Genomic DNA, 11,300 nt, shown 5'->3' with positions numbered 1-11,300 from the left:
AATTACTGATGACTAAAAAATATATTAGATGTAGCCTAGATCAACAAACCTAAGCTTAGTGGGAACATTCGCCCTAAATGCATCCCAGATGTGACCTTTTTTTTTATATAGCCTATATATATATATGGTTTCTAAAGAGATTTCTGTTTATTTTGCATGGTCTTTGCTCTCCGTTACAAAGATAAAAAACAAGATGATCAAATGTGGAGTGACTTGGACTAAGATATGGCGAGTGTCCTGCACAACTGACGCCCATTAGTCCAGTTGTACAGCCCTGTCTTGTTTGTCGGTACTGGGTGACCCTCAGGATGAAGAGGCAGGGGGGAACGCACACGCCTCCCGTCCCCATTCGCCCAACCCCCACAACACACAAGTCACCGCCCTTCCCGCTGCCTCTCACACCAACATGACTACGGCCAGCACCGCTCTAACCGACTGACGCGCCGGGCATCGTGGGAATTGTAGTCTCGTTGGCCCAATCCCGTTCGAGAAGGCGAGGCTTCACCAAAATACAACTCCCATCTCGACCTTCGCACGCCGAGTCCTGCCATCCAATCTGAATATGTGGGAGGAGCGCGTCCGCCCACAAAAGCCACAGCTATCTCCTCGTATCTCCCAAAATCAATTGTGCAAGAAAAAAAGGGAATACGCGTAAAATAGAGACATTGGTAACGGTTTGTTTTTTGTGCATGACGGACGGCGACGAGGCGTCCCTCCCCTCATGCGGCGAGAGAAACGGTGGCGAGCAGCCGAGCAGCGGAGAGGGTGTTGTCCTGATGCTTAAATGGAAGTGGGTGGGCCTCTACGGTCACACATTGCCAACTTCGCTGTGGATATAATTCTGCGAAGCGCAAATTTGCTTGTTTATGGACTCTCTATCCGGTAAAAGGGACGTACGACGGGCTGCGAGGGGCCGACGGGCCGCGGACGGACACGGAGTTTTCCGTTATTTCCGTTATTTGGCTGCTTGATTGTGCCTGCGCTTGGCACCGCCCTTCCTGGCCGGTGGGTGGTTTCGTCAAAACGGGCAGATCCGCCACGGCCCAGCGCCGAAAATATAGGCCGTCCTCCGTCTCTGTACCCGGCCGGCCTTCTACCGTGAACTACACCCTCTCTCTCTCGGTATATTAATGCGTTATGAGTGGTAGGTACCCTCCCCCTCTCCGTCTCCACCCCTCTCTCCGTCTGACAGATAGGAGGCTCCCATCCCCTTTGATATTGATGATGAGTTTACTGGTTATTCCTCTACCATTATTGATCACCTTTGTTGCGTTATATCTGCATTGCATCTGATGTTATTTAGGCCACTTAAAGAGTGCCTGCCTGACCAAACCTTATCCCAGGACTTAAAGTGTCAGTACTATTCAGACATGTACACTTGATGAAATAATAATCTTTGGAGTATTCTGGCACTAACAGTAGCTTTTATTCCCTTTGCAGACTCGAAGAAGGAATCATCGGGAACTGAAGGAGGGAAAGCATCTAAAAAGGGGAAAAGTTCTGGATCGCAGGTATGAAAAAAAAAGAGTTCATTACAGTTGTTCTTCTGCCTGCAGGCCAAAAATGTACTCCCTCCCTCCCTCCCAGTCAGCCAGACAGCACTGGGGGCGTTTCTCTGGTGGATTCCACTTCCTGCTTCTGTGCAGCCCTGCTGAGAGCCAGCCCAGAGCCTCATGAATAGGCTTATACGGTTGTCACACTTCAACTACTGTACTTTGAATTGTCTGCTTGAATTAGGGTCAAAAAGATTTGCTTCTGCATATGGATTTTATTTTAAAGGCCTGCAGCTTTGGTATGTCGTTACACAACAATAGTATTTCTATTTTCAGCTGTTTTTCAAAAGGTTGCATATATCTTAGATTGTTTTCAGCCTGAGAGTTGTTTCTAAGTGCATCTTCTGTCGTTAAATGTGTGTGACAGGCATTGCTGCGATGTTATTTTCCATGCTGCTGTTGTATTTGTTTCCGAAATCCGAGCTGTTTCTGTGCACACTGTTGAGAGGTGTATGGCATTAAATATTTGCCTGCGACCTAGTTCCTTTGAAAGGGAGGAGAGAGAGCGAGCGAGAAGGAGGCATTTTCTTCCACTGTTCTGAGAAACGAGAAATGTGGTTCTCACACGCCCACCCACTCGCTTCCTGTAATACCGCCCACTTCCACTGACAGCTCTCTCTCTTTCTCTCTGCTTTTTGTGTGTTTTTTTTCTCTCTCTCTCTTTCTCCCCACCCATGTCTCTCTCTCTCTCTCTCTCTCTCTCTCTCTCTCTCTCTTTCTCTCTCTCTTTCTCTTCCTGGTTTTAAATGTCCGTTGTGCGTGTGCGTGTGCGCATAATGTGACCTGTGGGTGCCCATCCCTCCCCTCTGGCTTTTTCCACTTACATGCTGTACTCTTTGTTTGTGTATGCATATGTGATCTCTGTGTGCATTTCCGTCTATCTCTAACCCTGACCCTCCTTCCCTCCCTCCTCCCTCACTCTTCTTTCACTCTGTCCCTTTCCCCGCCTCTCCCCCTCCCTTCCTTCCCTTCTCAACCCCCTGTCTCCTCCAGGATTCCTCCCAGCCCTCTCCGTTGGCTCTCCTAGCGGCCACCTGCAGTAAGATCGGAGGGCAGGGGGGAGCGGAGGGGGCCCAGGCCCAGGCCCAGCAGATCCAGGTCCAGGCCGGTCAGATCCAGCTCCAGGCAGGCCAGCTCCAGGGTCAGATAGTGTTAGATACGGCTGGGGGTCAGACCCTGGTGCCCCAACAGCTGGAGCTGGTCCCGGCTCAGTTCACAGGGAACGGCTGGCAGATCATTACAGCGGCGCCTACTATGGCCAAGGAGAACACCAATCAGCCCGTCGCTGTGACAGTGGCCACCACCTCGGCCAATGACAGCTCACCGGGCGGACGCAAGGTGAAAGCGGCGGGGGAAGCAGTCGGTTGGAGCAGATATTTTTGGTTATCTATCTATCTGTCTGTTTGTCCTCTAAATCTTTCATTCCTCCCTTCTTGTTGGCCAGGTGAAGGCGGTAAGTGGCACCAACAGTGTCGCAGCCAATCAGCAGCAGCAGCAGTTCCAGATCATCCAGGTTCAGAACCTGCCCAGTGCGGGGGGCGGGGTCCAGTACCAGGTCATCCCCCATCTGCAGACCGCAGATGGCCAGCAGATCCACATCAGCCCAGCCCAGACGGCCTCCATCGGGGCGCTGCCGGAGCATGTCCAGCTTATCCAGACCCAGAGCCCAGGCCAGACCCAGACCATCCTCCAGCCAGCCAACCAGCAGGCCATCCTGACGAGCTCACCCAATCAGAGCGTCCCGCTGCAGATCCGCCCCGCTCAGTCCTTCCCGCTGCAGCTGCAGACCTTGCAGGGCTCCCAGACTCCCGTTATGACCACAGTACCCATAAACCTCGGTGGCATGACCCTGGCTTTGCCTGTGATCAATAATGTTGGAGGGGGAGGGGCGGTGCAGCTTATCCAATCAGCTGATGGCACCTTCTCTGTCGCCAATGGCAACCAGCTGTTGACAACGGCAGTGTCTGGGGCAGCTCCTGCTATGGTGTCAACTGGTACCACAACGACCATTGCTAGCGGTGACGGCATATCTGATGGGACACAAGTGGTTTCTGCCGGATCGGAGGGTGGGGGAGCAGACACCCAGGCTCAGAGCAGCGAGGTGGACTCTCAGATCCAGAACCAGGCCAACGGGCTGCAGAGCCAGACTGAACCAGCAGGAACCATCCAGCAGGTGATCGTGGGCCAGATGGGCCACCAGGTGGTGCAGCAGATCCAGCTGCAGCCGCAGGCTCACACTCAGGGCCAGGCCCCGGGCCAGCAGCAGCCCCAGCACATCCAGACCCTCCAGCTGGCCCCGGGACAGACCCTGCAGCCCATCCAGGCCTTCCAGAACCCGGCCCAGGTCCTCATTCGTACCCCCACCCTGTCACCCTCCGGGCAGATCACCTGGCAGACGCTGCAGCTGCCCGGAGGAGTCTCCCTACAGGGCGGCCTGGGGGCGGCCATGCCCCAGCAGTTGACACTGGCCCCGGTGGCCGGTGGGACGGCAGTGGGGAGCGGAGGGCTGGTCTCCCTTGGTGGAGCTCCCCTGACGCTGAGCGCAGCCCAGATCAACCCCGGGTCTGGGGTGCAGACGGTCAGCATCGCAGGGCTGGGCACCGCGGGGGTTCAGGTGCAGGGCGTCCCCCTCACCATCACCGGTCTACAGGGTAAGAGCACGCTGAGAGTAAATAATGTGTGAATATTGAGGAGTGAATAATGTGTGTGAGATCCATTACCTTGGGCAGAAATGTGGTTAGAGCAATTTGGATGAGCAGTGAGAAAATTAAATAGTTATTGACTTGTGGCTTGGAGAAAATATAAAGCACCAGTGACTTCCCCTTTCCTACCTTCCAACCTCCTGTTGTATAATACATCAGGTGTTATCAAACAATGTTGAATTACACTATGGTGTCCTGGTGTGCCTCAGTCAGGATGTGAGCATAACACTGTACTCAGGCTGCATGGGTTTGGATCCTTTGCTATACTCTTTAAACGCTCTCCACTCTCCTGTCTTTTCTTCACACTATGTCACAGAAAATCAAATCAAAATTAGATTACACACCTGATCTTTCTCAATCGTCCCTCAGGTCAACCACAGGGTCAAGAGGGGGTCAAAGTTCAGTCGTCTGCGGTGACGGTCACCGTGGGCAACGTGGCACCGGGCTCGTCAATGAGTCCAGACCAGCTGGGCTCTGTCCAGAGCTCCTCGGACCAGGAGGGACCGCCGAGTAAGAGGCTTCGTCGTGTCGCCTGCTCCTGCCCTAACTGCCGGGACGGAGAGGGAAGGTACAGACACATTATGCTGTTTGAGGGATTAGTGTCAATTGGTTTTGCATCAGATTTATATTTATTTGTTCTGAAGGACATCAAACCAAAAATTTGAATTAAAATACATATTTCTAGTTATTTCATTTGTTTAAAGCAGCACTAGGCACGTGAAATTCTGGTGTCAGGTATGGACACTTCTCAGTCGACAGGAATTGACAGATCGACACTTAAGAGTTAAAAAAAAAAACGGTCTCCTAAACAGCAGTGAGCAGCGCTCTGTCCAGAGAAAGCTGGACTCACCAGTGATAGATCTTTTCCTCTTTCGTTCCTCATTTGGTATAAAGCATCACAGACCGGCAGGTTTGGTAAACATGAGCGTGCTGTGTGCAGTTTACTGACATCATGTGACATGATTTTGAAGTCGAAGTCAAAAGTTTTCAAACAATTACGTCCTGCTATTATTTGGGGCTGTCAATGTGCAAAGTTTACTAGTACAACTTTAATACTGTGCATGTAAGGGTGTTGTAGCAGTTTCCATGGAGACAAAGATTTGGAAGTCAAAAGGTCTCTGGTACAAGAATGGAGTCTTTGCTCTTTCACCCTTTGCTTTGAAGTATCAAAGCAAAGGTGCAGGGGTCAACTGGTACTGCAACATATTGCTTGGCTTAGCACAAAAACATGCACAGAATTATCAGAAATCAATTAAATCTATTCAGTTTTGCTAGATTAGTCAAGGAAACAACAAAGAAAAGTGTGGCTAATTTACTGTTTACCTGTGCAGGGAGATGCCAACTTTAAAACAGAGCTTGCTGTAGTTTTAATTTACCATTGTATATCGAAATTACTTCTGGGTAATAGTCACTTATAATTTGAGTGTGCACATAACTAATATCCTGCTCTGATTAAAGTAGTGTCTTTTTTATGTATGATTATGCGACCTAAGCTACAAGTGTTTTAGTGGAAAAAATATTTCTTCTGGACAAAGCAGACCAACTGTGAGCCCATTTGTTTTCAGTCTTGATGAGCACATTGTAGGACGTTCATACATAGATGTATTTATGCATTCTTTTACACACACACACACACACACACACACACACACACACACACCAACAGACACCTGACTAGAGTGTGTGTTGTAGGAACAGCGGGGACCCCTCAAAGAAGAAGCAGCACATCTGCCACATGGAGGGCTGTGGGAAGGTGTACGGGAAGACGTCCCACCTGAGGGCCCACCTGCGCTGGCACACCGGGGAGAGGCCCTTTGTCTGTAACTGGATCTTCTGCGGCAAGAGGTTCACCAGGAGCGACGAGCTGCAGAGACACCGGAGAACACACACAGGTAGGGACACATGCAAAGAGCTGTCAGGTGAGACAATTCACACTCAGGCGGCCATATTGGAAGGCTACAGCTCTTGGCAACAATTTTCTTAATGTATGACTCAGGCTTCTCAGCAATATGAAATAGATAGTTAATTTCTGTGCCGTGCTTAGCTGGGGACTAATCATTTTTACCAATGATACATCTGTCCAATTTAGTGTTAGTCAGCTTATTGGTTAGCTAGCTAACAGTAGCATTTGGTCAGCTGCCTTGTTACTGTTGGCAACATGTCTTGGTTGCACAGATGCTAACGTTAGGTGGTTAGTACCTAATAGTGACTAAAAATGACACACTAACATAATATTATGTTAGCTTGCTGGCTAACTAGCTAGCTAACAAAGCCAAGTTGCAAGCAAAGTTGACTGAGCTGACACCTGTGAAACTACAATCACAACTCTACAACTACGTAGCGTTGTGGTAAGTGCTTTGGTGTAAAAGGTTAAGGTTTGATACAGGATAGCTTACCTATGTCACAGTAACCTAAATTTGGAAACAAATAACATCAGCAGAACATTCACTTGTAGCTAGAACATTACTATATGGGTCCATGCTCAAAAATTATGTTCACGACTTGTAACTTTTTAAGATAACTCTCTATTTCTTGCCCAGATGTTATATATTTAGCAATTACTATGTCTCTAATGTATCTCCAAGATGGTGCCAGCAGATTTCTGACATAACTGCAAAGCCTCTATAGACAGGCAGCAGTCTGATACATACAGTCCCTCTCATATACAGTCAAACAGCTTTTCTTTGTTCCCTGTCTTACACTCCAGAGTCATGACTACTTTGTGCACTCAACCTTCTTCTGTCTCTCTCCCTCTCTCTCTTTGCTTCTCCAGGAGAGAAGCGTTTTGAGTGTCCTGAATGCTCCAAGCGCTTCATGCGCAGCGACCACCTCTCCAAGCACATCAAAACCCACCAGAACAAGAAGGGCGGCGCCTCGGTGGCGATCATCACCACCGACGACATGGAGGAAGACGCCGCCGAAGGCCTGGGCGCCTCCCCTCGGATCGTCACCGTGGCGACCCTCTCCCGTGACTCTGACCCGGCCACACCCACCACCTCCAATCACCCGGAGGAAGAGGAGGAGGAAGAGGAGGAGTTTGAATAGGCGACCAATTCCTGGTTTTTGCGGAAGGCTGACTTCCTGTTTTTTTGGAGGTCTCTGCGGTGACTCTGTGGAGACGGCTGGTTTTTATTTTTCCATCGTTTTTACATTTTTGTTGTTCTCTCATGAAAATGGACTCAAAAGAGACACGAGATCATGTGATGAACAGAAACCGAAAAATATAAACGTCACAATCTAAAAAAAAACTAACACATATAATAACAACAAAAATCTAGCCTAAGCATATGAAAGATTAGTTTGGCATTTATTAAATGAAGCAAGATCTATAATAATTCCATGCGGGGTGGGGAAAGGAATGTAAGTAGTATTTAGATTAGCACAAGACAGGGGGACCTGCTGGATCTAAAACCAACCAACATGAAGAGACATTCTTTTAGGTAACAGAATCTATCTCTATGCACAAAGTTGTGTTCCTGTTGCGTACCGTTCGGACAGTGCTGGCGGCCAATCATGATACAGGACTGTTGCAGACAAGTGACAGAGCAGGGGCAGTCTTGGGATAGTGCGTGTGTGTCTGTGTGTGCATATACTGTATATGAACCCGAGTGTGCGAGCGAGTGTGTGTTTGTATTCCCATGCTGCCACTGAGAGGATCAAACTAATTTGAGTTTAGTTCACGGTTCAGGTTTAGTCCTCAGACCAGATTCAGGTGTTGATGTTTCCTTTGAGACCAGTCAACGGATAAACTGTTATTTAAGAAAGAAAAGAGGGGATAATTCTAAAAAAAAAAAATAAGTAGAAAAAAAGCACATATAAAAAGATTTATAAATGATGCATTCCTATTGAGGCGCAGTGGCCATTAGAAAAAAAAAAGAAGGTTTCTATAGAAAAAACAATCTAGCTTTCTACAACTTAGTTTGTGTAGTGAAAGCAATACTATAACGACAATCCTAGTGAAACCATGTTTACATTGCCGGGGGAAGTTTTCTCTGATACTAAAACAAGCCAGTTCACTCCAAGATTAGGGAAAACGTCTGAAAGCAGCGCTATAGTCTGAACGCACCCAGTTATTTCACAAATACCGTGGGATGGCTTCGACATCTGAGCTTCAAGCATATGATCTGTAAAGCCTGTCTGTTGTGAATCTGTGAGGTTTATACGAGTGATTTCCACTGGATGGTATTTGGGTGATATAACGACCGTTTTGTTCGACGGTAGCACTGTTAACAATGGTGCTTTTTGCTTTTTTTGCTCTGCTGATGCCCCACCTTCCACCCCGCCTCTAACCCTGCATGTGACCGATGTACCACAATTGCCTTAACACAAGCTGTCGTACAACGGGAACTTTGGTGTGAGGGGAATGGAGAAAGAGGGGAGAGTGTGTGTGTGTGTGTGTGTGTGTGTACGAGGCAGTGGAGTGTAGATGATGGGGAGATAGAGTAGTGTGTGTCATGTACTCCACCATAGTCCCAAAGGCTGTGCCACACACATACACACACATGCACTTACACACAGCCCAGCTGAGCCCCGCTGACAGTAACACACGCACACACACACACACATACAAACACACGCACACACACACACACATACACACACACACACACACACGCACACACACACACACATACACACACACACACACACACACACACACACACACACACACACACACACACACCCCCCCTCGGGCTCAGCTTTCTCCTGTGGTGTTAGGGGGTGACATAGAGAGCAGACCATAGCAAAGAGAGAGAGAGAACGGGATGAAGCGAAAGAGTGATAGGAGGTGTGTGTGGGGGGGTTTCCTATTTAGCTATGTGGATGTTATGACACGTTTTCTGGTGGTGTTGCTCTGTGTTAGTTCAGTGCGTACATTTTTTTAAATTAAAAAATCCTTTTATTTGAAAGATTTTATCAATTGCTTTTAAAAAAAAGTCCCTTCCCAGTATGTTAACACACAGGACCCCGCTGTGTACGGCTAATTTATTATTTATCCTTGATTTGTAATATTTGCCTTTTGCTGGAGTTGTATTTGTGCGCGTTGATTCTGAGGTTGTGTACAGCATGTTTCAGTTTTTTGCCGTAGTGCTGCTTCTCTCTTCTTTACTCTTTGTGCTTCTGTTCTTTTCTACGTCTGACCATCGCTGTTCATTTCTTCTTCTCTTTGCGCCATAATGTGTTTTTGAGAAAAATAAATAACAAAAGAAGAAGAAAGCAAAAAAGATATTATTGTTCAAAATTGAAATGGTTGATACCAAACGAATTTAGATGTTTTTGGTAATATTTTGTGTGACAACCGACTTTTTTTTCTTTGATATTTTCTAGTGACATCTCATTTGTAAATCCTTTTCTAAGATGTTTGTTCGTCTCCATGACATTTGATAATGGGTTTTTGCCAGGTTAGCCTCAAAGGCTCCAATTTATTGATATTTTTAAAAACCAGTTTGTACAAATGTGTTATGTCAATGAAAAAAAGGACAACTTCAAACAGAAAAGATACTTTGCCTGCATAACACTTGACAATAAAGTGATTAAAACTGTCTTAACTTTTCCTCTGATGTTCTTGTATTAGTGTATTTTGAGTGACACTCCTGTATTTTGCTCCAAGACAAAGTCTTTTCACATGGCCATTCCCGGCCCCATCTCTGTAACTAAATTTCTTAGTGTCTGTCTGCAGCTGAACAAGACATTGGTCAAGTAAAACAAAGAGCCATTTTGGCCACAAACATTCGCTGGACTATTTACAGCTCTGCTGTCCATTTCTCCAAACCCATCTGAGCACAGCATGTGCAACAGAAACCATCTAAAATGACAACCAGATGGAAACCTGATAGAAAATACAATGACACAAACACAATGGTGCCCTAGCATCAAGCTGATCTGATAATACCTCTACACATGGCACACTTTGACCCTGACACACACACACACACACACACACACACACACACACACACACACACACACACACACACACACACACACACTCTCTCCCTAACTCCTCCCTCCTCCTTATCACTGGGCAGTATTTCAGCTGTGTTGTGACAGCAGTGATGATAGAGGATCTGTGCTTCCTTAGGGGACAATTACTGCAAGAAGAACCACTGTGTGTGTGTGTGTGTGTGTGTGTGTGTGTGTACCATTTCCATTTGTGTGTCACATTATTGATCCTCAAAGGAGAAAATTAATCTCCATGCTGGCCCCCTCCATAGGCACAGCAGAGGTCAGGGTCAGCTGCAGCTCCACAGCTCCGCGGCCCTGGAGCTGCTGGGGATTTAATGTCTTGCTCAAGGACACTTCAGCAGGACACATGGTGGCTGACTGACTCAGAATTGGTGCTGCAAGGATCAAACTTGTGACCTTTCAGTTACAGGATGCGCTCTTCAACTACCAGTCAAAAACACTGCACAGCCAATACCTCCTTATAGTCAGCAGTTTTAACTGATTGATTTAGTCATTTCTGTGTGTGGATGTGGGCCCACAAACTGCATCCGTAAGCAGACGTGAAGTACAAAATACCCAAAGTGTAAACTCGCCTACAATCAAAGAGCAGCTTTGAAGAGTTCACAGCCAGGTCACTGTGACGGCGAGTTTATGATGCTGAAGTGTCACGACGTCGTAGCTCACGCATTCCTTTGTCATGTCACTCCCTTGAAGAGACAACCCTCTCTGAACCACTTTGAAAAACACTCCAACTCCAAATGGGCTCTCAGGAGCACCCTCAGGCATTTTTGTAGTTTTAAGTGTAAAAGGAGTTTGATCTACAGTGAACTCTGAAAGTATTAGGCCAGTGATGTTTTGGCTCCTTGTTTTTATCACTCTGATGCAAGGATGTTTTTGACCATGTCAGACGAAGACTTTGTGAACTACAACTCTTGGTGCATAGCATTTAAAAATTTGAAGCATTTGGGCAGATAAAGGCACATTTATACATCAGAAAATAGCATTTTTTTCCTTAATCTAGGGCTGAACAATTAATCAAAATTTTATCGAAATCGCAATATGACCTACTGCAATTTTCAAATTGCAGGAAGCGCAATAT

At 47.1% G+C, this 11,300-nt stretch overlaps 1 protein-coding gene across 1 annotated transcript; it reads left to right on the top strand.

The window, feature by feature from the left end:
- Positions 1-669: 669 nt before the first annotated feature.
- sp4 (sp4 transcription factor) lies at positions 670-9,799 on the top strand. Its single transcript, XM_071512504.1, has 7 exons — positions 670-1,144; positions 1,441-1,511; positions 2,547-2,891; positions 2,998-4,204; positions 4,625-4,823; positions 5,948-6,147; positions 7,029-9,799. Exons 1-7 carry the CDS (start codon positions 1,138-1,140, stop codon positions 7,298-7,300), a joined length of 2,301 nt encoding a protein of 766 aa, XP_071368605.1. The 5' UTR covers positions 670-1,137; the 3' UTR covers positions 7,301-9,799.
- Positions 9,800-11,300: the final 1,501 nt, after the last annotated feature.

This window comes from Centroberyx affinis, unplaced genomic scaffold (assembly GCF_046629955.1).
Source record: "Centroberyx affinis isolate AG114_WGS23_722 - 3 ecotype Tasmania unplaced genomic scaffold, CSIRO-AGI_Caff_v1 ptg006324l_1, whole genome shotgun sequence".
NCBI lineage: Eukaryota > Metazoa > Chordata > Actinopteri > Beryciformes > Berycidae > Centroberyx > Centroberyx affinis.
The sequence above is the reverse complement of the archived record's forward strand: the minus strand, read 5'-3'. Positions and strand labels throughout refer to the sequence as shown.